At 41.3% G+C, this 26,384-nt stretch overlaps 2 protein-coding genes across 2 annotated transcripts in view; both read right to left on the minus strand.

Moving 5' to 3' along the window:
* The window catches only part of ARHGAP15 (Rho GTPase activating protein 15), a 391,192-nt gene extending 385,929 nt beyond the window's left edge, over positions 1–5,263 (minus strand). Inside the window, exons 1-2 of the mRNA XM_075180935.1 lie at positions 5,094–5,263; positions 2,674–2,823 (exon numbers count right to left, since the gene is read on the minus strand). Of these exons, the coding sequence (XP_075037036.1) occupies positions 2,674–2,763 (90 nt within the window). The 5' untranslated portion in view covers positions 2,764–2,823; positions 5,094–5,263. The remainder of the gene's footprint in view (positions 1–2,673; positions 2,824–5,093) is intronic.
* Positions 5,264–14,704: 9,441 nt separating this feature from the next.
* Positions 14,705–26,384, minus strand: part of KYNU (kynureninase) — a 64,229-nt gene continuing 52,549 nt past the window's right edge. The window contains exons 13-14 of the mRNA XM_075178675.1: positions 16,557–16,787; positions 14,705–15,320 (exon numbers count right to left, since the gene is read on the minus strand). Of these exons, the coding sequence (XP_075034776.1) occupies positions 15,195–15,320; positions 16,557–16,787 (357 nt within the window). The 3' untranslated portion in view covers positions 14,705–15,194. The remainder of the gene's footprint in view (positions 15,321–16,556; positions 16,788–26,384) is intronic.

Genomic DNA, 26,384 nt, shown 5'->3' on the forward strand with positions numbered 1-26,384 from the left:
GTTTACTTCAGTGTATGGTGGATTATAAGTAAGAATAAATATATTGGCAATCATGACAGATCTTTGATTATTTTAGCAGTGAATAATCCAGGAAAATCGAGTTAATTCTAAAAAGAAACTCACTGCAATAAATGCTGCTTCATCTGTAGATGAAAAACATGGAATTATGAGACATATGTAATATAAGTAACGTACAGTCTACACAATGACTTAACATGTATCTCCTATTCCAGTTAGGTAAATCAATTTCTAGACATAGTACTCATGATATATAATATTATTTTGCCCGATGGACTTAATTTTCTAACGATTAATTCAGTAATATTAATGATTTAAAACTGAACCAAGGCATCCAAAGCTGATTCCAAAACTAAACCTTTGTATTATCCAAATAAGTCAGATATATAAACTTCCTGCCATAGAGACACATTACACAACGTGTTTCTATGCCAAGGGAAGAGAAGGGGCGATCGGAATTCCAAGGACATTCCAATTCAATGGATGGACTCCCGTTCAACCAATCAAAAACCAGTGAACGTGAGCAAGTATTTTTCATGCATTCCGAAGGACTACTTTTAATTTAGTTTAGTCTTGATCAATGCATGAAAAGACAGATCTTTATCCATGCATGGGGATACACTCACTTGACTAAATCGAAAATAAGTCTAAAGTATTCTATTACATTTAAATTTCAAATTAAGGTCTAAAATTGAAAACACTAACCAGACTAGTTTCCAGTTCCTTCAATAGTTACATAGTTATGTATAGAATGAGGCTGTTACAGATCCTCAAGCTTAACAATTTCTAATCTCTAGATAAACAGAATTCACCAGTGCCAAATAAACTCACAGATATACGAATATATTCAATATGTACGATAGACGAATGTCCTAGCGCTCTGCGAGCTATGGGTCCTGCCATGTCTATTTTACTAAGATAGATTTAAAATAAGCAATTAAAGTGATATTCTTTATTGGCTGATTTAGAGAACAATTATAAGATGAGTTGGGTCTCTTCATCCGGTATAAATATTTGTAATTATAATCTGTTCAGTTACTTAATATAGGGAAATCTCTTTGCTGTTATCAGGGACTAACACAACATAACCCGTGTAGGATAAACTGGGTCCCCAAAAGATATTTTGGGCCCTGGTACAGCACCTTCTTGGGAACCCGGAGCTGCTTAAGGGGGCGTGGCCACACCAGTTTGGTGGCTCCTCCCACCACACTGGCAGGACAGGGCCCTCAGGCTCCACCCCCTCTCCGAGCCCCTGAGGATAAAGCCAGTTTGAAAAGATCTTGCAGGTTATTCACTAAGATGAAACACAAATGCTATTTTGGATGCAATCATAATAAAGGTTGGGTCCCGATACTGTATTCACTCTAACAAACAGGACACATGTACGAGCAGGAGATGCAGTGGGTGGGGTTACAACATCTTGAAGACAATGCCAGCACAGTCATTTTAACAGCAGCACTGATTATTTCAGATCTACCATATACTTGCATGTCTATGTGTAGACCAGTTCCAAGTGGAGGTGTCTAGGTTACCATGTAGACAATTTGGTCATCTATACGATAACAGCAGCTAAGAATTGTGAGGATCCAGTGACATAACACTGGCATATCAAAAGCACCTGTGTGTACAAGCCCTTAATAGGACACGCGACTTTGCAAAGTACAGCTTCAAGCAACGACATTACAGAAATGAATTAGACTACTAATTTTGCACACACAAAAAACTATTTCTGTTATCTGGCCATTGAATACATATTTCTGTCTTTGCCCTCAAGACGTCTTTCAGCAAAGATTGTGAATCATTTATTTTAGGATTCTCACTGGGTGGTTACGTACTGGCATTAAAAATGGGCCATTGGCAGTGTTTGACATGAGGTGTGTAACCAGGGTACACCTGTGTTCAGGGAGGAAGAGTAGGGGGAAAGAAGAGCGGAAAGAGCAGACAGCCTCCGAATGACGCAGCTCTGCCAAAACCGCTTCAAGCAGAAGTGAGTTTGGGGTCATTGGAACTAATAGGTTTCAACTCCTATACCCATTTATTTAATTTTAATAGCATTAAAAAATGCCGGTGAGAGGATGATAAGAGGATAAACACCAGTATGTAACTGTCCTTAAGGCTACATTAACTCATATCTTCAAATTGCACAACATATGGTATAGCATAGGCAAACCGAGGGGGGGGGTTCTAGTGCCTGGAAACTCCCTTTCAAGCCTGGGGCACTGTATAATTGAGGTGGCTGGACCCTGCCCCCGCTTCACACGGCTCTGCTTGAAAAGGGAGAGCTGCATGCACCTAACAGTAGTGCACGCAGCATTGCCCATTTATAGTATGGGGATAGGAAGAGTTGGAGAGCAGCCAAGCACTGTCTAAAATTATAGCTACGCCCCCATGCATGCTGGTCACGCCCACTGGTGGCATGGTGTGGGAACCCCCCTCTACAAATCCTATGTTTGCCCCAAAGTGACATGGTACCAGAAAGGTTTCAACCCCTTGGTAACATAAAGCGTTGGAATCTATTCAATGCGGCTTTAAATCTGATAATTTGGTCATACAATTGTTACAGAGTTTGTGAAACTAACTCTTGATTATATAATCACCCAAAGTTCTAAATGTGTATTTCATATATATCAATAACAATGACAAGAGCTCTCCTACCTGCTTAGTGACCTCTCCGGGATCGATGAGGACCATAGATTTGGTCTGGCTCAGTCGATCATGTTGTAAATTTGCATTCTTGATCCTCATCTGAACAGAACCGGCATTTATGACCGTTGGCAGCTTCTCTTTAAAGGCTTCACTCGGTTCCTTCATTTAAACAAAACACAACAGATACAATAGATGTAAACAAACTTACCAATGGGCATTTATCATATATACTTTCAGTAGGTGTAAGTACACCAGCAGCTTCAAATAATAAGGGACTATATACTAAATTGGACTAACCGTTCATGCTGTTCAGGTCTCCTTACTAAATCACAAGGAAAATAATTAGTACTAACTGTGGAACTTTTAAAATGAGCCAATCAGTAATGAACTCACCTCCTGTCATATAACTTTAACTTTTCTTGATACGGAAAGCCGGCCAGGTTTGGGAATCTAATCAAAACTCATTTTAAGAATACACAAGATTAACACATATTTTTGTCATAAATGTGTCTCACTTCATTCATTCCATTTTCAGTCACAATACCTTTGAAGGCAAGTTTTTTTTCTTCATAATAAAATTTTGTTTTTACATGTGTAATCCAAATAATTATTCTAAGCCTCTTACTAAATAGACTCCCCCCGTTGGTTTTTAGGAACTATAGTAAAATAAATAGAATTAATCCCTTTTCTCCAGTGTTCGCCCATAGCTCTATAACAGCATCCATAGTTTTTGTTTACTTTAAGGGTATATATCAAATAGTTATTTGGAAAATGATACATGTTTTGTACAGTTGCCTAGAAGCCCATGAACGTTTCCTAACATTTGTTAGGAAACGTTTCTATTTCTGCCCATTGAAAACAGTTAATTTCATCTTGGTAGCTATCAAGTTAAATGTCTCCAGCTTACGTAAGTAAATGCAAATGAGTCAATAAATCTGTCTAAATAAGTGGTGTTTCTTTGGTCTACTGAAAACAATAAAAAAATAAAATTAGCCCTGCCTGTAAATGGGGTACAGTTAGTGCTTGTCCAAAAACTTGGGGTATTTCTATAGTTCCATATGTGCTAATGCTAAAACCATTGCAACGCTCAGCCTACTGCTGAACGTACTTAATGCACACATGATTGAACTCTGTTTCCTTCCTGAATTATCTTTGATAAGTGTCACTCATCCTTGTAGATTTCAGAGTGTGATACAAACATTAACAGCGAGGGTGACTAAATCCAGATGCCATGACCTTCACTGGCTCATAATGCAGCTCTGCCTTTAGTAGGGTGCCCAAAATATATACTTATTAAAAATATATCAAATATTTAGAAAAATATTGGAGAAGAACAATGCTAGAGTATGTAGAATGAGTGAAGAACACATCAGAGTAACCAAAGATGGGTGAGAATACAGAGTCAGTATAGTGTCATCTGTTGCCCAAAATGTGGATTATTAGGGTGTGCTTCAAACCCCAGGTCAGGCCCCGCTGGTGAATCCTACATGATGAAATGCGTAGGATTGTTGCATACGGAACACTGCTTGGTCCCGTCACACTAGACAGGAGGGGCAACAACATAGCTCCGCAACCCGATTGGACCATCATGGACCCCAGATAAGATTTTAATACTTACTTTATACATATTTTAAAAATGTATATGTTTTAGATATACATTTACACTTACAAGGCCAAGTTTTGTGCCAAGAATATAATTTTAAAACATTTGCCACAGCCTGTGAGGGGACCCAGCCAGTGTTAATGGTGAATGTTGGAAGAGTTAATTATGAAGGATGAAGGGTTCATCAATGAGTAATGGCAATAGCCATCAGAGCTGACATTATCGGGGTACAAAGAGAACAGCAGTATATGACTTGATCAGCCCCAAACAAATTCATTAGAGGAAATTACCTCCTTGGTGAATTAAGGAATTTGGCAGTGAGCCCCCTTGTAAGCAGCAAGTCCACCGGCACTCTCAAGATATCCATAAATATGGGGGTGCCACGGCTACCACTAATCCCAGCCACCCAGAGAGGTGCCCGGTCCCCTGCTCTCTGTCGCTGATGTATCTTATGATGTCACAATGCGTTTAATGGAGAGGAGTCAGCAAGAAGCAGAGAAGGAAGAGAAGAGGAGCAGAGAAGTAAGTCAACCAATACAAGGGTTAGATAGAACCAGGGATGGGGGGTGTCTGGAGAGAACAGGGAGGGCATGATGGGAAATGTTGGGTAGAGAATAATTTAAAAATGGGGGTGGGGTGAGAGAAGGAAGGAGCGGGCCATGTTTGTTACATTTGTACTGTGTCCCACAATTTCTGGTCTCATCCCTGATGGCCATGCTCCATCCAGTGGGATAGAGGAGTCCCTGCAATACATATCGTACAGGGATGTCTCTTACAAAGGTCAGCTGTGTATATATTACTTCTATCAGACATATGGTCCACGTACCTTTGCATCAACCTTTGCTGGGATGGACCTCGGAGGTTTCCAGGATCTCTCCTTACTAATGACGTGGACATAGAATTTTCTTCCCGAAGTATCTTCATATACCTCCCACTGGTCCAGGACTTGGACCGGGGGGCCTGTAGGACTCGGTGGCTCCAGAATGAAATCTTTCAGCTTCTACTACAATATCCAGAGAGTACTACTGGCCATGGAGAGGGAAAACATAATATTTAAGTATATCTCTTCTCAATAGCATTGCTAACCAAATCTACACAAACAGATATTTGCATTGAATAGAGTAAAAATGTATAAAGTGCATTTGTTATACACAGCTGAGCGAGCCATTCCAAGAACCGATATGGATGTGACTGCAGCCTGTTCATTCGCTGGGAAGCTGTGACATCACTGAAGCATGAATATTCATGTGAACTCAGTCTAACAACTTACAAGGAAACAGTGACATCGTGGGGGTCAGTTAAGAGAGGAAAACATGGAGCAGAGCAAAAGCCAAAGACTTATGATGTCATGTACCGATTTTTGCTCCATTGCACCTGTTTTAATGGACACAAACATGTAAGATGGCGGCAGCTGCTCTGAGAAAAATTTTGCAACTATTTTGGTGCCTGTTTTTGGGCGTTCTTTTAAATGTGAGTCTGCGGAGCCTTATTAGTCATGTAAGTGGGTTAGTATTGGCCAATATTGGACCTGGATCATTGGTATTAATGGGATGCCTTTTGCTCCATCTATTTGTATTTTATAACATAAGTACCATAATATGTACATATAATATACCAATAAAATACAATCTGGAAGTGTAACATTGTATCACAGAATCTAATATTACTATAGCTGAACATACTACTGGGACGAATCATTTCCATACATGCGTCTTATACAGACGAGATACAATAACAGTATGTGGCTATGGGGGCTGCACAAAGTGGCCGGGGGATCGCAAAATATAAATCAGGTATAACTAAAACTGGGCATATAATTTTTGCTGGGCATAATATTGGGCACAGTACAACTACTGTAGTAATGGTTTCCATTTTCACTATGGAAGAGGAATTTCGGGCCCCAGTGCAACAACTTTTTGGGGCCCCTTCAAATGCCACAGAAGGGGGCGTGGTCATCCCAGATTGGAGGCTCCTCCCACTATACAAGCAGGCCAGGGCCCCGGTCCTTTGTACCTTATTCCCCCCTCTCGGTGCCTATGATTATGGCAGTAACTGTAGCCGTCCAATCACGTTGAGCACACACTTGAGTAATACTAGTCTGGAAGTTGAACTTTACAGCGGACCTATACTTAGAGTTTCTTGTGAACCTAGAAACATCTCTGTTTTACCTGTATCTACAACAGTTATGGTCAAATAAATAAGTATGTTTTTAGTATATTAACAAGTCACGGTCTTGCGGGTCCATCTATCAAGGCAAATATGGAGGAAAGACCGGGTCCTATTCTTTCCTCCATATTTACGCTTTGCTCGACTGCCCACCTGGCGGCTTGGCCTGAGGAGCAGGCAGGGCAGAGCGAGGGCGTGTTCACATAGCAATGATATTAATTATTCACATGCTGCTCATTGAGTCGCTCCTTCCTATACCTACTGTTTCAGAAATGGAGTGATGGCGCGTTAGTTCTTAATAAGTCACAGACTGACTATAGAGAACATTAATGTCCAGGTTTTAATATTAAATGCACATCTGACAATTCCATGTTTGTAAGCCGACTACATACGATAATTCCCTGTAGACAGCAAGACAGGTATTCACAGGCACAGAGTAAAGACCTAGAGACATTCATTTTTTTTTTTGTTGTGACCTGAACATCCTTCTGCAAAATAACAGTTTGCAATTGTTGACATGACTACCCAATAAGAACTACATATCTATATATCTATATATATATATATATATATATATATATATATATATATATATATACATATATATATAAATATATATTGTACATTGTGAATTTAAAGTGAAATAAGAGATTTCACCGGCTGCTGCTGCTTCATGAAATTTGTTTTTTTTCGATATGCACTTTTGGGTATACTATTTGGTTACACAATGGTTATATATATATATATATATATATATAGCCTGACATAAGCATAACAAGATATATTAAATATTTTATGATTTTCATGTTGAACCAGACACTACCATCTACATTCTAGAACTTAAATTTATGTTTAAATATCATTTTTAGAAGCCTTCTGTTGTGTGGGTAACTTTTACCCACACAACAGCCAATTTTTACAGTTTGCCTCCATCAGGTTCAACAACCTATACATTAGTATGATCACAATTAACCTAGGTCGACTGTGCTTTACCGCATGAGCCAACGTAGCCAGTGAGACCTGGATGATTCATGTAGAAAGGAAACTTGCACACAACAGTGGTTATTTCTCAATAACACAGAATCAAATTGTTACCGTGACATCTTATTGTTGTAAAATGAATAACAGATATTTTGTTACACTATATTTAAAAGGATAACACAATGATCATTACAGTCTCCCTATAAGGTCGCTGCTAAAATGTCGTAAGTTTTACTGCAACCACAATTGTTTAAGATAGAAAATAAAGATGTGACTATTAAAAATATACTTTACACTTTAACTTACCCGAAGTAGGTAATCGCCTTCCTCAGTTCAATGTCCTAATGAGAAAACAGGCGGCTTTAACTGGTAGAGGAAATCACTCTTATCACATGTACAAAACAATCAAGAGGAATCTCTAACTGTAAGTAATTGTAACGTATGTTTCTACAGTAAGAGGATGAGATGCAAATACAACCACTTCCTGCTGTCTGAATTTGCATCTTGTAATTCACTTGCATCTATTTTTCTTTGAAAATTAAGCATGTCATTTTACACTGTTGGTTGTACGAAGTTTGCAGTAATTATGTCACACTTTGTATATTATTTTAGCATGAAGTCCAGAAATAATAATTTGTTTTGGGTGTTTGATGTAACATAGCAGCGACCGACCCTTAAAGTCAGTGACTTCCTGTTTTTTGACATGTGAGCGATGGATAGTGAAACTGTGCTAGAGAGTCTTGTTAAATCCTTAGTCACCCTTTGTACACACACAGAGATAGTAGCTGCAAAAAAATATACTCCCATGCAAGAAACGCTATGGGTATTTCGGGACAATTAATTAAAAAAAAACATTAAAAAAAAACCCATAGGAATGTTTCAATATTAGGAAAGTCATTGCATAGTTTTAGAAGTTTGAAACCCGTTCCCTCTGGATAATTATATTAAAGGTTACCCACAATCCAGGCCTGGTGGAGGCAGCCATTTTGTTAGCTAAACCTATATTCATGAGAATGCAGTGTATCCTTCCCTAGGGACACCTCAGTGGCAGACGCTTGTGGTATCCGTTCTCCGTTGCCCTGGTATGGAAATCACACGTAGGTGACGACACTGCTTCCTGGTGAAATGATAGGATTAATTGTTACGCCTCAGCAAAAGCTCTCTCATTATTTGTAACCCATTGTTTTGCCAAAATAATACTTTACAAATGTTTTCTGTTCTTGTTTTGGAAGTATTTTTCTAATTATTTAAATCATATTTTCCTAGTCTATCGTGTCGAAGTCAAATAATTGGATATGGTCATTTCAAATTAATATCTATCAATCTGATTGTCTATGTTTGAAATTATGAGAATAGCACGCTACGGCATGGAGGAGCGTATTCAACCACAACACGTGCGGACACTTATACACACATGTACACAAACACATACACTTGTAATTAGTTCACCTTAAAAATAGTTCCAACACATAGTTATTTATAATGAAATGTAGCAGAGTTTATAGTTAAATATAATAATGTTAAAAACACTTTAGCGAGATCTATGGTTCAGGATACAGGAAACATATCATGTTCGGTATCATTCTAATCCCCTATTTATCCTCAGACGTCCGGTTCTATTGGCTAAGATATCGCTCCTTGCGTATGCAAGATATGGATTATAGGGAATAAATTATCATGAATGGTATTGTGTGTGTAATGTAAATAGACCAGTTTGAACCAGCTTTAGTCGGGAAGATTAGTATGCACCTGTTGGAGAGCTGACCCCCACCCTTGGAGGGCATCGTTTGAACTGGCCAATGACCTGCATTACACAGGACCGTCCTGAAGCCTGAACCTATGAAAACATGCCAAATCATCTGTATTGTTTTCACTGTATCAGTAACTGTATATAAGAAGGATGTCTGGGGCCAACAGTCAGTCTCTTTGACCACAGACTTCAGGACTGAATGAATGTATGCTGGATCCAGGGCGTCTGTCTATGTAATTGGCTGTACTTATTTTATTGAATTGCTACTTTGCTACTTTTTGCTATTAAACCACATTGTGAGTTGGAACCACACTATTTGAAGTGGACAATCTTCATTGGATAGCGACTAGACAAACATAACACCCACTATGTCATCATGGCCCTGCCCCCAGTGTGACACGCTCCCCCCTGCCCCCCTCGCACAGACCACCTGACCTCCCCTCTTTCATTTCCCAGAGGGGAGCTTTGCAATGTTGGCAATTAAGGCCCAGAGTTATTAGGTCTCCTTCCATACACTGTGTGGATCTGTGAAGGTCAAAGCAAATTGTATCTTTGTTTCCTACAAATATACTGTACATATGATGATTGATATTGATATAGTTCTGCATCTTTATCTTGCTGAAATTTCCATCCTCTTTATAGCTTCTATTTTTTCTTGGGCATTATCTTGATGACAGTCACTTGATTCTTCCACAATATTTCCTGTGTCAATGGTTCAAGCCCCGATCCACCCATTTGACGTAAATACTTTGTTTTTCCCCAAATATATGTTATAAAGCTCTGCCTGAACACTTCAGTTTTTATTTTATTTGCATATTTTAAATAATCATTTTTGTTATAAAGTTATAATGTTCCATTCTAAAATTCTCTCGTGAAGATCATTGTTGCATATGGAATGGTGCACCATGGACCTGTAAACAATGACTCCAGTGGCTACAACATTTTTTTAGCAAATTGTTTGCAGTGACATTTGGGATCTGTTTGTCTGGGAAAACAGATCCCAAAATGTGAGTAACTTACTTTTAAAATATCTATGCATCTCGAGATCCGTCTTTGCATCAGCAGCATATGTGCCTGCTGTACGATGAGTCATCATCACAGAGTATTTGCAGCTGCCCTATAGCAGATGTAAAGGAAACGCCTCCTAACAGACGTATACGTGCGTTTCTGTGGGTCTGTATGAGCCGTATTTGCGTTAACCCGCCTTTAACGCACTCAGTTTCTGTTTCCACGCCCCATCCCTCCCCCTCCCACCTCTCCAGGCACAGGTGGGCATAAGCAAGTTTGCATAGGAGCATATGTGTGCTCTCGCTGTTTGGGGATGTGCAGAATGATATCATGCAAGATACACTACGCAAACTGGCGTACGTCCCTCTCTGCCCCATGATATGGGGCCCACATCTGGAGGGCCCATCTGTCCAGTCATAGCCCATACTTGCCAACTCTCCTTGAATGTCAGGGAGACTCCCTGAAATAGGGGTGATCTCCCTCACTCCCTGAAGAGCCTGGCATTCTCCCTGATGCTGAGCCAGTACAAGACGTGGTTGGCTTCGCCATCTGTGGCATGATGTCACTTCTCGGCCTTTTGGCTAAGATCAAGTGAGTACCTGCCTGAGTAAGGATTCCTGCACCTGAAGGGCCATGGGAAAGCTTGGTCTGGCCAGAAGACCGGTGGCTTAGAAAGCCTGAGCAGTGCTCCTGGAGTGGTGACCCAGGGGTGCCATAATCACTTGGGGTGTGGGACCCTGCACACTTTTCCTTGCCCAGGCCTTTTGGCTAGGCAGGAATAATATTTAACATCTTGGCCGAAAGGCTGGGGCCGTTTTGCACGGCACTATTTATTTTTCTCACCTGTTTTGTCACTCTACTTATTTATATGTTTTTTTCACAAGGATTTTAGGGGCGTGGGCAGGCCCTTATGTATAATGTTATTTGGCATATTACATCTTGTCGGGAATAGTACTAGGCAGATTATATTTCGTTGTGGACTTTACATCTTGCTTTTCGTCTTGTCGGAGGAACAGGACGGACAGGGGCTTTCTCTGCTGAATGTGGCCTTGTACCCACATGCAAAAACAAGATCTCATAATAATGTGACATTTCTCAATACTACATGACACATTACTGGACCTATATCTTACTTGGCATATTACACCTTATTGGGGATAGCATGTGGAATATCACATCTTGATTTGCATATAACTTGGCATAAAACATTGCACTGGCCGTAATAATATACATATTACATAGCATACACAATAAATGTTTTTTGCTATACCATGTGTGCTATGTATTTGCATTTTCATCCATCAGGTTACGCATGGGATGTGTCTATTCTCTATGGCTATACCCCTCAAGGTAAGTGTTTACCTATTTCGCAGTACTCTACTCTGTACTATCCACACAAGTATTAACTTTTTACCATAGAGTGCTGGGCATTTAAATGTTAGTACACAATGTAGTCTTTTATTTGTAGAGACAATCCAAAAAAAACACTCTCCCTGTTTTGCATAACCACGCCCATATAACATATTTGTTCTGTGATTTGTGCATTTATTTGAACTCCTCCCTTGCTTGCCCCCTCCTCTTAACCTTACATCTTTCACCAACTTTGGCATTAATCAGCTTTCTCCAAGACATCAGCATTGCCTACTGCAGTTGTAAGAAGAACTAAGATGTGTTTTGACGTTGAACAGAGTTTAGAGGTTTTCCCCTAGTGTGGTTCCTCTGCAGTTTCTGCTGTAAGGAAGTTGCCCAATACATGTATTCACTGTGAGGACATAAATGTTATAAGCTAACCAGCACCGTCTGTCAGAGGTTATCAGGCATATAGTAGTTATTAGGACAGCAAAGCAGGAAGTGTTGTGTTTTAGGCGGCCTGAAAGTTATTTCAGGCAGGTTTTACACTTTGGGCTCCAAAGCGATCTTCTGGTGTACAACATTGTAACTGACAGTGAGTCAGAGATTTGTGTGTGTTACTCTCTTGTTGATGTAAGCTGGACAGTATGGTGGCCCAGTGGTTAGCATTGCTGCCTCATAGCTCGGGTCAAGTTCAATTGTAACCAGGGTCCTATTTTTGTGGTAGTGAGTATGTTTGCGCTGGTTTCCTGGGGATGCCCCAGTTTTCTCCCAAGTCCAAAAACATACCAGTAGTTTAATTTGCAATGACTGCCCTTCTGCTCCACGGGAGGTTTCTGTCCTCCCTGAGCTCGCCTTAGATATGGACCTTAGTGTGTGTGTGTTTGTGCGAGTGTGTATGTGTGTGTGTGTATGTGTATGTGTGTATGTGTGTGTGTATGTGTGCGTGTATGTGTGCAATGTGTTAATAAAGTATATTTAAAAAAAAAGAAAATTCCATATTGACGATGTGATGCATTAAAATGCAATCATTTGTCCCACACTTTACAATAACTGGTTTTCATTTTGTTCCTGATACAATCCCTTCAAGTCTTAGTGCACCGTGCTGTATATGTAGTAGGTGTTTACGGTGCTGTGTTTAATGTGAATTTCTATCAGTAATTCTGCATGACTTCAAACACAAACTAAAGGGCCATTATCTAATATATATAAGCCTAGCGGTGTGTGTTAGTGTGTGTGTGTGTGTGTGTGTAAAAAACTATTTTCTCAGAAAGGGCTCATCCAATTGACCTGAAATTTGGTATATTGACATTATTTGACAAAAAAATTATAATAGTGAAGTCAGTTAACTTCCATCATCCCCCCTTCGCCCCGTGGGAGGGGTAGTAAAGGCTAAATTTACCAGTTGAGGGCTCAAACTCTTGACCGTGTGGGTATTTATTTACCAGAGCCTATGTTTGGTCATGGACAATTGTATGTCGCATTTTCACGAGTACGGAGAAGCAGTGATGTGAAAGTGCAGGTTATGAATACTGCCCTTCAAGGAAGACTGATTGAGCACAGCAATAAGGTGTTTAGCAGAAACGTTGTGTATCGAGAGGTTTTAGAACAGTAAGACGATGGAGATTAAGAATGTGGCGATGAAGATGAAGGATGAGGTGATGGAGAAGAATGATGAGGTGGTGACATGTGGACAAAACCACGTTAAAAAAGGGCGCTTACGTCGGGAAGTAACGCTCTTCCCCTGAGGAGGCCTGGCCTAGCCCCAAATGCATGACAAGAACCTTTTTAACACCTTAGCTTGATTTGACTAGAATGCATGAGTATCATGCATGGGTTAACTTGTTACCTATAATCTGTATGTGGAAAAGTACCAGCTGTTCAGTGAAAGAAATGCATATGGATACATAAAAGAAAGTAATTGTTGTCAGCGTTTCCCTTTATCAATGTAAGTCTGTATAAAAACACCACAATACAAATAAGGGGTATTAGGAGTGCAGTCAATTTGCTCCCGGGAGAGGGGGGCGTGACACTACAAATAGCAGCATGGGGCAGCATGGTGGCTCAGTGGTTAGCACTTCTGTCTCATAGCGCTGGGGTCATGAGTTTGATTCCCGACCATGGCCTTATCTGTGTGGAGTTTGTATGTTCTCCCCATGTTTGCGTGGGTTTCCTCGGGGTGCTCCGGTTTCCCCCCACACTCCAAAAACATGCTAGTAGGTTAATTGGCTGATACTAAATTGACCTTAGTCTCTCTGTCTCTGTGTGTGTGTATGTTAGGGAATTTAGACTGTAAGCTCCAATGGGGCAGGGACTGATGTGAGTGAGTTCTCTGTACAGCGCTGCAGAATTAGTGACGCTATGTAAATAGCTGCTGCTATTGATTTTGACCTCGCTCCCCTGAAACAGTAGTGTAATTTCGATCCAGGAGGCGTGGTCAAAAAGGTCATGGGTGTCCCCATCCCACAGGATGTGGGAGAATGGTCTGCTCTCCCGGGAGTCCGGGAGACCTACCAGGACATTCCTGGAAAAGTGGGAAAGTATGGAATGCAGATAGACAAAAAACAGACAGGACCCAGGATTGCAGATAGAAAGCAGCCAGGCGAATCCTTGGTATATAGGATCGCACAAGTAGAAATCACACTACTGCACAAAGCAGAGACAACACAATAATACTCAACTGAGCACAACAGGAAGTCATTGGTTATACGAGCAGAAAGGAAACAGATGACCAGCAATAGAGGCCGCATTGACTGTCTTGAATGAGGGTATAATTAACGGATAACAGGTAGGTTACATTAAAATAGGTTTCCAATCATTTTTCTTTTTCCTATATAATCATAATTCAAGCTTCTCACCTTCTCTGTGAATTAACTGTTTTTTTGTACAGTAGAGAAAAAGAAAAAACTAGCTCTTGTCCTGGCTGCCTGAGAAAATCGTTTGTAATGAATTTCAAACTGAATTGATACATGTTGGCTGTTAGCTTCAGTAGATTAGCTTTAAAACAACTAAAATGTATGATTATTGCTTCTACTAAAAATATTAATTTGCAAAGATTCTCATCAATCGGGGTACATCCATTTTTAAAAAAGTGTTCAGAATATAAGTAGGAAGCTGTATAAAATAAAGGTTATTCGTTTGTAGCTTAACGCAAGGAAGATCTAGAAATTAAATTAAAACAATTATAAATAAAGTATTTTATACATTTTATATATAAATGAAACACAAAGTAATTGTTCTCTTGCTTCCCACAGATTAATAAGACAATGGGGGTCACTCAAGCAGGTAAATGTTTGTTCTAATGCTAATTTATTGAGGCAACCGGACATAAGGAACACAACATTGGATGACTTTGCACCTGGAAAGAATGGGAAGCTCAGAGGCTACCCTAGGCGAAGGGTCAAACATCATACCTACCAATATTGCTAATTGGAAAAATCAGGACAAGTTAGGCGGAGGAGCCCTCGTTGTGTACAGAGATAGAGTTGTCCTTCGGCACTTCTCCACCACCAGTAACCAAACACACCAAGACCTGTAGAGGCAGGCTCAGGTGCCTTCAATTTATCATTCCATTAACACAGTTACAATGAACAGAGCTTTTTGATACCAGACGTCTAAAAAGGGAGTAAAATTAGAGGGGACACTTTAGACAGAGTTTTCTGCCTCCTGAAATTACAATGTTTTCCCAGCAGCGGCCAAAGCTTCTCCCAGAATTTCAATAAACTTGAACACATCCTGGTAAGAGTTGTAGAGAGGTATAGGTGCTATCCGTAGACCATTGGGCTCCCGCATATCACACTGCAAGACAAGGAAAATACACGTGTTAGAGTTATCTATTGTCTATGAGAATATCAAGGGGTAGAATCACTAAGACTTCTAGAAAGGGAAAGTGGATGTGTTGCCCATAGCAACCAATCATCGATGGGTCCAAAGTATCACTAACTCTTGTAAGGTGACACTTAAACTTCTACCTATCATTTATCTAGTACATTCTAGAAGGCCATAGCTAGAGTTTGATTGGTTGGTATGGGTAAGACCTTCATTTTTTTCTTTGTATAAGTTTTAGTAAATCTACCTCCAAGGTATAACATTTAATCACATAACTAGAGAGGCAGCCTACAGTGTAACACACCTCGGGATATCTGAAAAACGATTCCTTAAACAGGAGGCAAAATTGTAAATAGAGAATTTACCTAAAAAAGTGCAAAGTGCAACTTCTTACGATAATGAGGAAATTCTGTTACACATAGTACATCTTCCCAAATTATTATTTAAATGATCTCCACATGGCTGGGCTCACCGTGGGTTCAACAGAATTGTATGCTAGTTAGGAACAAAGGAACTCTTGGCAAATATAATGGGTATAATGTACCTTCTACTATAAAATCTAAGCATATTAGCAGTCACTGGGGTAGTCAGAAACCATATTAAACCACTAGGGCAGTGATGGCTAACCTATGACACTCCAGGTGTTGTGAAACTACAAGCTCCAGCATGCTTTGCAGCTATCAGCTAGTTAAATACTGGCAAAGTGTGCTGGGGCTTGTAGTTTCACAACACCTGGAGTGTCACAGGTTAGCCATCACTGCCCTAGGGTAAAGAAACTCCAAAGTGACTTCTATTATAATAGACAAAACATAAATATTGCCTGCTGTGTCCTGGGATGTTTCCACGTTGCTCATAGTTATATAGACTCCTTCACAGAACACTTTAAAAATGACATCAATACTCTACAAATATAAGAATATATTTTACAGGAGACGTTATGTAGACTCTTGGTCTTTAGCTTTTATAACTGTTGCTGGTAAGTACACTCTAAGAAATGACTTCCAAAACAATACCCACAAGCTTGGAATAAGAGAAATGAAGATTGAGAAAACGGCATTGCTGCAATCGAGTCTGTCTTCATAAACTTTTGAGATAAACTAATGTGATTACCCTGACAAGTGCCCTGTTATTGTAGGCATTTGTTAAATGAGACGGTTATTGACAATTGTTAATTTGCAAAGGCATTGATGGCACAATATCACATACCGCGACGCCTCTCTTTTCAATTTCTTTGTAAACAGCTTTTATGGGCAGAGAGAAAGTCAAGGAGAGCTGACATCCTCTGTCTTCAAAGCGAGAGGGCGTGATGATTTTTGCATAAGGTTTCTCGGGTTCAGCAACGTTTTCACTGTAATAATGTTTAATTAAATACTCCAAATAACCAGTCAGTAAAATAGATTTTTTTCTTAGGGCCTTCATGCTGGTTTGATGGAAAACCTGTGTGGGGGAAATAAAAATGAGACATTTAAAATGTAAATGGATTAACAGATCACTTAAAATATTCAGTTTACCGATCAATAACTTTACGTTGGGCTATGTAATGCTTTGCTGATCAGGTAAGAAAATAGATACAGATCATGTCCATAGTAATAATGTATTTATCTGACGTGCACAAAAAATAAAGACAGAATTAAATAATCTTACTTCTGAATTATGAATCTATTTCAGATAAATATTAACTTTACAAATATATTATACACTGATGCAAATATTCAATCATTTTCAATCACCTGCCAGCAGTGTTTCCCAAACCCAGTCCTCAGCAGTCCTAACAGTGCAGGTTTTCTGGTCAAAAGTGAGATAATTATACCACCTGTGGATTTGTTACAATGTATCAGTCAGTAATGAATACACCGTGCTCTAGCAAGGAGATTGGAAAACATGCACTGCTAGTGGTCCCGGTGCACTGGATTTGGGAAACACTGTACAGTATATAAATCTAGTTCTGAACGCCAATGTTTGCAGTAGGCATTTAGGGGCAAGCAAGATCCAACATTTCTCTCTCACTTTCAAATGCCATATCATATTGTTGATACATGCATAGCATAAATATAGTATACACACAAATATTTTCACGTTTTATTTTTTAAACAGTTTTCTTTCCACAATTTGTACAATATTCCTTTTTGTATGTGGAATGGATTCCAGGTAATCCCTATAAACACATTAGTGGTATTATTTTATTTTTTATTTTTTTTTAAAAAACCTCTATTCCGCTAAAGCACCAGGGAAGTTTCAGGAACTATGCTGTGTGATTGTGGCTGTCAGGATCGGGATGAGAAGTTCAGTCCTGGTATGGAGAATGCTTTGTTTTGTTTTACAAAAGTCCCAGCTTAATTGTATCGGGGTGTTTTATATCTGGTCACAGTTTGAGGAGAAAATCTACCTTTTAGTCATTTCCATTTCCTACATGAATTTTCATCTATGTTTTTCAGTTTTAGCCATTGAGACACCTTTATAACACAAAACAAAAATACAAACCAGCAAAGTGTTTGAAACACAGTAGGTGAGACATATTAACCCCAAAAATGTGCCTTTTATCCCTTGTGTGACTATTCTCAGATTCTGGTCATAAAAAGGGATGTGGTTCATATTTGGTTGGTATCACCTTTGGTTGTATCATGATGTACCAATTTAACAAGAGTCAAGACTAGGGGGTATATTTACTATGCGGCGGTTCCATAGAACTGCCGATTCCTGGTGCTTTAAAGTCATTTTCTCCAAATGGCAATTTTATTAAAGACAAAACCCGATAGACTTTATCTTTAATGAAATTGACGTTTTAAAAAATGACTTCAAAGCACTGGGAAGCTATAAATATAGCCCTAGACGTTTTACAGGTTTTTTTTTACAGGTTTTTTTTAAGTGAGTGCCCTAAATTTGTAGAAGTGATGTTTTTTAAATAAATGTTGTGCGGAGATCATATTATACGAGATGTCTGACATATGAAGAAATTATTATTGTTTATATAGCGCCAATAATATTACGCAAGACTGTATAGACAACCTGTAATCATTTACACAAAACCCTGCCCCATTGGCGCTCAGATATGTGTTACCATGGCTACAAGCCAGGTGGCGCTAGTGTGCCAACTGTTCATTTCCTAGAAATTGGGATCTGCCCCATAAGGATTGAACAGGTGTTTGACCAAACCCACCTGTAGCTTAGATAGCTCTATGAAGAGCCGAAGAGACAGCTCAGTAAGGAGCTGTGGTGCCCTGCTGGGGAAGGGCGGCTGAGACAGACCGAGGACCAGTGGTAGACGGACAAGAGGTCTGTCCCAGGGGAACTGTATCTCACCAGACAGGTGCTCAGTCGTGGCAATAGATGGACTGTGTACTGGTGTGTTCTGCTACTAAAGTGAAAGTGGTAAGTGGCCCAGCTACCCACAGGACAGAGAGGGGCCAAAAAGCGAGGAAGGGCTCTAAAGGCTGTTTTCTGTTATTTTGCTTGACAGTTGCTGACCAATAAAGCTAATTTAAATTCAACCACGGAATTACCGAGTGGACAACCTTGCTTTGCACCCTAATAGTCACTGACCAGAAAACATTACAAACAGACTCCATGACTGCTCCCCAACCAATTCTCATGTTCCTGGAGTATGCGGACTGGACGTCTTGACAAAGATTCCCAACCTCATAGATCTCTAACACAGCCACTGTCTGGAGGTTCGGCTTCTCCGCCCTTTGACCTCACCTCCTCCCCACTTATTACCATACTAACATCCCAATGTCTCCCCCAACACCTATCTTAATGTGAATGTATTTATGGTTCACCTAAGAGCTGTGAATAAGTTTCTCTCTGAATCAACATATTCACTTTGCCCCAAGAATTGCTCTGATTGTTGCCTGATATTACTTCTGTTCATTCTGCCCTTCCCTTGTTTTATTGTATTAAAACCTCAATAAAAATTTGTCCTAAAAAACAATACCAAAAGAATTGCTACTGACCAAAAGGCTGTTACCTTTGAGCCTATTCCTGTGACGACACAAAAAGCCTAAATGTCCAGAAGTATTTTATAGCTCACAGGACCCATTTTCACGTGTTTTGGGTTCAAAATAACTTATATATTTTATTCTAACAAAGCAAAATATTATCATCATTGTCATATATTTAAAATAAACCACAAAACTCACTAGTATTGGACAGATGGTTTAACAAAATTCTATATTAAAAAAATCACACGTAGAAACAGTACAAGGACACTCTAGACTGGCAGAGAAGGTGCAGAGATGAATCGGAGGGTAGAGAGGATCCTGCTTCTCAGAGCTTACAATCTAGTGGGTGAGGATAATGCTGAATGGACAGGATGGTAGTTGGCTGTCTAAACAGAAAGAAGTTTCAGGTGGTGATAGAATAAACTATATTGCAGAGGTGGATTTTGAGAGTGGTATTTGGGGAGGAGATGAGCTTAATGTTGTCATTGGTGAGGGAGACTAGTGAGGGGTAGTGAAACCGGGAGACTATAAGATAATGAGCTCCGTTTTGGACATATTAAAATGGCATTGAGACATCCAAGTGGAGATGATGGATCAGCAGTTAATGAAATGGGGGAACCCAGCCACTTTCCACAAGGACAACCCCAACCCTGTCCATCACAGTTCTAGATTCTCAAGTACTAAGGGCCCCTATGTCGTCGTCCCCCCCCCGACATTACCCTGGTTATATGACTCAGAATAGCTGCGATGTTTCTGATCATCTGTGTGAAACTTATGAACACCGTACTAACTGTTTAATCATCTGTAATATTTAGAATAATTGCATTGGCAATGTGTTTGACGTGCATCAAGGAATCAGTAGTGCAGCCACCCCCCTCCCTTTTGTTGATATATCCTGGGGGAGGGGGGGGAGTGTCAGGCCTTAGGCCATTTGAGGAATGTAACAGAGCAAAACACTAACCGGTATTAGCACTACTGAACTAGTAGGTGCGGAGTCTAACATACCCCTGGTGTTCGCCAGGGACCCCCGCAAGGAGGTTTGGACTTCGCTGCACAGGGTACGCAGGTCGCGGTCCTATTAGCCAGTTGCCGGTGTAGTGTAGAAGGGTCAGACGGTCCGGGTCACACCAATCGGGAATATACGGTACCAAGGGAAATCCAAAGGAATAGTCGCCAAGCCGGGGTCGCAGTACAATATGGGTCACTCAGATAATGGGATAGTCGCCAAGCTGGGGTCACAACAGGTAAGCAGGAACTGTAGAACACGCAGGGAAACTGGAGCAAGGGAACCAGGAACACAGGCTAGTGGACCTGTTACTCTGGCACCCTAATGGCGCCAGAGTAAGGTTTAAATAATGGTCAGAAGGACCTGATTGGCGGCCACAGGGAAGCGGCATTTGGAGGAGGCAGCGGCGTCCCGTTGCCTAGCAATGGGACGGAGGAAAGGGCGCATGCCCCCGACAGCACAGGGAAAACCCGGAAGGACTCCGGAGCAGCCAGCGGGAGGTCAGACGTCCGTTCCCCGTCTGACAGAAGATCAGCGGGAACGGTGTCTGACAGGGAGACTGTGCGTGTAATGAGAGATGTAGTTATTGCTACAGGAATTCTGGGTGAGAATAGGATAAAAGGGTCTTTTGGAAAGATCCTAGATGGCATCGCTTGGCTACATGTCTGGAATTCCTGAGCGCCCACAGGGATTAGGCAGAGGGGCCTCTAGACACAGCAGATTGGAGAAACAGTGTAAGTGTGAACTGGACCGCCGACTCTTGGACTAGGGGTTTCTCACATCCAGCAGTAGAGGACCATACTTTCCCAAACCAGCCCCTGCAATAGCGATACCACATGCGTTTGCTCCAAAGCGAGGTAGCGCGGATGTGTGGTAAGGCATCTTAAATATAGCAATGAAGAATAGTGTTACACCCTTCCATTTAATTATATTAGGATAATTGAAGCGACCGGTTTAGATTTAATATGGCCAGAACTGACCTTATTTTCTTCCCCCCCAAAAGAGTCTCCTCCCCACCTCTCCATCACTGCTGACAACACCATCATCTCTGTCCCCTAAGTCCGATGCATGGACGTCATCCTTGTCTTCTCCCTCTGCATCACCCTCCACATCCATATCCTTGACCACTCCTGTTCCAACTCCGCAACATCGCTCGTATCAGACCCTCCCTCTCCCATGAGGCTACCAAAACTCTCATACATTCTCCAATCATTTATTGACTCAATTACTGCAACCTTCTCCTTACTGGCCTCGCCCTGCACCCGTCTCGAGCCTCTCCAATCTATACTTAATATTGCGGAAAGACTTATCTTACACTCTCACCACTTCACTCAGTGAGGACATAAGCTTGTGTAAGCACAAAACCATAAAGGTAGGTATCTGTGCACATACATAGATCTGCTGTAAGTCATGCTCTTCATAAATTACAATCCATGGCTTTATTTCAATTATTTTTATTTGATACTATTTTCAGATTTTTTTTAATTTTATTTATAACTTACAGAGACATTGGTTTATTTGATGGGCCGCTCCATTAGCTGGCGCTGAAGGATTAATTGTACACCAATGCAGGTGCATGGAACTGTAAGTGCTATCAGGCAGGAGAGACTTTCAATAGGTCTCTCCTGCACTGCCCTGAGACTGCCCCCTGCTGGCTTGTGATGTCACTGCATCCTCTTTGGATCCCCCGGCTAGCTATAAAAGCCAGGGCTAGCAGAATGCACTCTCAGAAGAGCACTTCACAATTTATCTGACTGCTGGCTTTAAAACAGTGAGCTATCGGCAATGAGTTATAAAAAAATATATGTAAAGTGTACAGAATTGAAAATAAATCCTACATATTTATGTATAAACATAGTTCATAAATAGGATACAGTTTATCTTTAACAAACAAAAGTATTGCAAAAAGCAGATTATTGCACCCTATCTGAATTCTTAGATATTTTAACTGGCAGCTTTAAAGTACTGCAGGATCCATTCTCTTTGATTGCATCGGGAGCTGGGACTTAGCTAGCAATGGTTTGATCCATTTTCTAGAGGTTCTACAGCAGTAATTAGCATTTGGAAAGCCTAACTTGCCGTGCCAAAAAGGGTAAAATCGGCCATAAAAAGGAGAATCACTGAGCTCTTAACTCTCGTTGTCGGAGGCTCCCTGCAGCGGATTTAATGACATAGACACATAGCAGCTACGTAGTGACATAAGTTCATAAATGGAAAAACCCCGTAGCCTCACCATGATGAACTAAAGCAGAAAAAAAAAATTATGATTTTTATCGAGTCTTTACAGTGAGGTACTTTGTGCAAATGAGCCCCTGGTGTGGAATATTCTATCTGTACTTGGATTCCCAGGTCAAATTTGCCTAATTTAGCAGCTAAAATTCATGCGAAAAGCTTTCAGGATTTGGCTTAACAGCTTCTGTTGTTACAGATGAAGCATTAAGTTACGATGTAGAAAATTATACAAACAATCAGTGTTCAGGAACGTTATAAATGACTGTTCTCTAAATGCATTTTAAACTGTGCTTCTAAAGTATAGAAAGTTAATTTGTTTGTGTCATGTCCTTGAAATATGTATCGTGCCTCTTTTGGTTAAGTCCAGATAAAGAACCATATAACCGTGGCACATGGAAGGGGCAAGATATAAAAGGATTTGGGCTCTTCCTCACAGTTTTTCAATCAAGAACTGTTGTCGTACTGTTGTCATACAAGTAAATGACACATGTATTGTAGAAACAAACACACAATAAATGTACAGTGCCCTAAAATAAGCAATGAAAGAATGGTTTGGTTCTGTCTCGCCACCTGTTGTCCACAAATGGTATTACAACAGCTATAATATTTTTTTTTTTATAATTTTAACTTGTCATTGTTTTTTTTATTACTAAACAGGATAATTTCACTTAAAATTATCTATGCATGTTGTATATTTTACTGCAAGCTCCAAATCACCGAGTGCAGTGTAACTGTGCTGGGGCTTGGGACTTTGGACCCTTCCCAAAAGGGAAAGGGCCCAGTTCCTCCCCACCCCTCAGGAGCCAGAAGGCCCTGGATCGGGAAAAAAAGAGATCTTCAGGCTCTCCTTTGCCGGACCTAGGGAGAGCCCCTTTACATCCGGACCTCCAGAGCCAAAAGGCCCCTTAGGAGGCAAAGGTGTTTAGGACTCCCTCCACCACCAGGCTTGGGCCCCAAGGTGGGCCAAAGCTTCCCCCAGGGGACTGGTTCTTTAGCTGTCCCCATATGAAGGGAGCCTCAGGTAACTTGGGGAGAAAGGGTCGCCCGTAAGGGTCTATAACCAAACAAAACCAACAACCTGCCACTCCAGAACAATAAAAAAAGACATAAAGTGCTTTGTGATAAGTGCTATGTGTTAATAAATAAATAAGTGCCCGCAGGCCCCAGCCTAATGGCCGGTGGGTTTCTAAAATTTTCTAGTCAAGCCAAAAGGCCAGAATAAAGAAATAAAAAGTGATGAAAGGATATTGAAGTGCTTAGTGCTCAGTGCCATACTCTGTTCACTGTGAGGGTGCTGCAAGTTCCCCATCACCAGTGAGTATTCAGGCGCCCCCGGCCCTTTATAACCAGGGGGAACATAAGCACCTCAGGCTCCAGACACCACTGGCCTCTTGGCCAGAGGACCAGGTGATGTCCCTCTTGCCTATAGTGGGTGCCTTTAAGCCCCTACTACGTACATGGGCATCTACACCTGTCCGTAGCCAAAAGCCCAAGAAGCGAGTTATGTAATGGTTAAATCTAAAGCAACGAGATCACTTTTCAATCTGGGCATACAAGTGGGAGGTCAGATTGGAGAACACTGGACATTTGGCTTCAGTCGACTTGTTACTGCAATCAAAAATTGAACGTACACACAAGACAATAGCAGTCATCACCTAACTAAATTTATGAACATGTTAATGATCCAGATGATTTTGATTTGATTATTTTCGGGGATTGCATGCCAATTGACTGATAATGGCAGCATGGTGGCTAAGTGGTTAGCACTTCTGCCTCACAGCACTGGGGTCATGAGTTCAATTCCTGACCATGGCCTTATCTGTGTGGAGTTTGTATGTTCTTCCCGTATTTCTTCCCACACTCCAAAAACATACTGGTAGATTATTTGGCTGCTAACAAATTGACCCTAGTTTGTGTGTTTGTGTGTGTGTGTGTATGTTAGGGAATTTAGACTGTAAGCTCCAATGGGGCAGGGACTGATATGAATGAGTTCTCTGTACAGCGCTGCTGAATTAGTGGCGCTATATAAATAAATGGTGGTGATGATTATGATGATGATTATGAATACTCTAGCAGAATGTCCATGTATTTCTCCCAGACCTTGGGAGAGCAGGCCTTACTCCTGTATCCCGCCGGACCTCAGGAGAGCAGGCCTTTCTCCTGGATCCCGCCGGACCGCAGGAGAGCAGGCCTTTTTCCTGGATCCCACCGGACCTCAGGAGAGCAGGCCTTTCTCCTGGATCCCACCGGACCTCAGGAGAGCAGGCGTTTCTCTTGGATCCCGTCGGACCTCAGGAGAGCAAGCCTTTCTCCTGGATCCCGCCGGACCTCGGTAGAGGAGGCCTTTCTCCTGGATTCCGCCGGACCTCAGGAGAGCAGGCCTGTCTCCTGGATCCCGCCGGACCTCAGGAGAGCAGGCCTGTCTCCTGGATCCCGCCGGACCTCAGGAGAGCAGGCCTTTCTCCCGGATCCCGTCGGACCTCAGGAGAGCAGGTCTTTCTCCTGGATCCTGCCGGACCTCGGGAAAGTAGGCCTTTCTCCTGGATCCAGCCGGACCTCGGGAAAGCAGGCCTTTCTCCTGGATCCCACCCACTTCACTGCGAATCACATAATTTTGGTCCCGCCCCCATGGCTCAATGTCGCGGGTCATATGATGTAATTTTCTATACCACTCTTCCCTTCCTGCTGCTTTACCTCCCCTCTGGGATCTCCCAGAGAGCTGATGGTGGAAGTTGGCAAGTATGTAATGGCGAAGGTATCGCCGTGGACTTGGTCAGTTATCTCTTGTGTAGTTTTTGGTTACCCCTATAACATAATGAGCCTCTATACATAACATACCTTTCCAGTGGGTCTATTCTGCGGCAGACCTAGAGCCACAGTCCCTTTGATAAAACCGTATTCTGGATACGCCTGGAATTTTCTAAGTATTCACAAAGCCATTATGCAAAGAATTCAATGTTCTTTGATTGGATATGTACTTCTAAGAGAATATTATATGACTTTTGCTTTACAGTCTAGGTCATTTAACGACAGTGCTGGACTCCAAACGAGGTCTTGTAACGTCATATGCCTATCTGTACGTGAATCCTACAGTTTATATAGAGAATACATAAATCTTTGTGCCTAGATAGCGACTTACGTGGGACATGAACCATTCAGCAGCCCATATGCATATACATGTAAAAACTTAGATTTCTTATTTAAATGAGATTTAAGGCGTGGATGGGTGCATTTATGGGATGTTACCTGGTTAGATGGGAAGGGGGGGGGGGTCAAAGCCCTTTTTCTCCTGCAAAAAGATTTGGTGTTCACATACCCATTTATTCAGGTAATTGCTTGGCTTAGCCCATCAAAATGGAAGATATTGGTGGAGCTTCGCACCCCCCCACCCCCCCGTCACACCTGGGGTTGCCGCATGCGGGTTGGTGGGGCGCTGCACTTACTGGGCTTACTGTGTTCCGCCGGCCCTGATAGCAGCGATAGTGGGGGTGCAAAAAAGATGATATCTCTTGTTGCAGGATGAAGTTAGCACAAGGTAGTGAAGAGTGCACAATCGGGGTCATTCCCAGTTTAGTGGATCGCTAGGCTTGATCTATTACACATCCTCATAGAAAAATATTGCGGAAAAGGACATCTCTTTCAATAGGACACTTTTGGCATTATCCATACAATGGAAAACACATTTATATGGCAGCCGGGAGGCTGTTTAACTGGCTGCCCCCTTAGATGTCCGGGATGGTTGCCAAGCTGCCAGAATGCTTCTTCCGGCCGCTCTTGCAGTCAGCTGTGTCTCTGCAGCGTATTGCAGAGTGCCTTGTCTCTGAGCAGCCTTGGGGATTGGCCCATAGTACTTAAAAT

Source organism: Mixophyes fleayi, chromosome 7 (assembly GCF_038048845.1).
Source record: "Mixophyes fleayi isolate aMixFle1 chromosome 7, aMixFle1.hap1, whole genome shotgun sequence".
In the NCBI taxonomy this organism is placed as follows: domain Eukaryota; kingdom Metazoa; phylum Chordata; class Amphibia; order Anura; family Limnodynastidae; genus Mixophyes; species Mixophyes fleayi.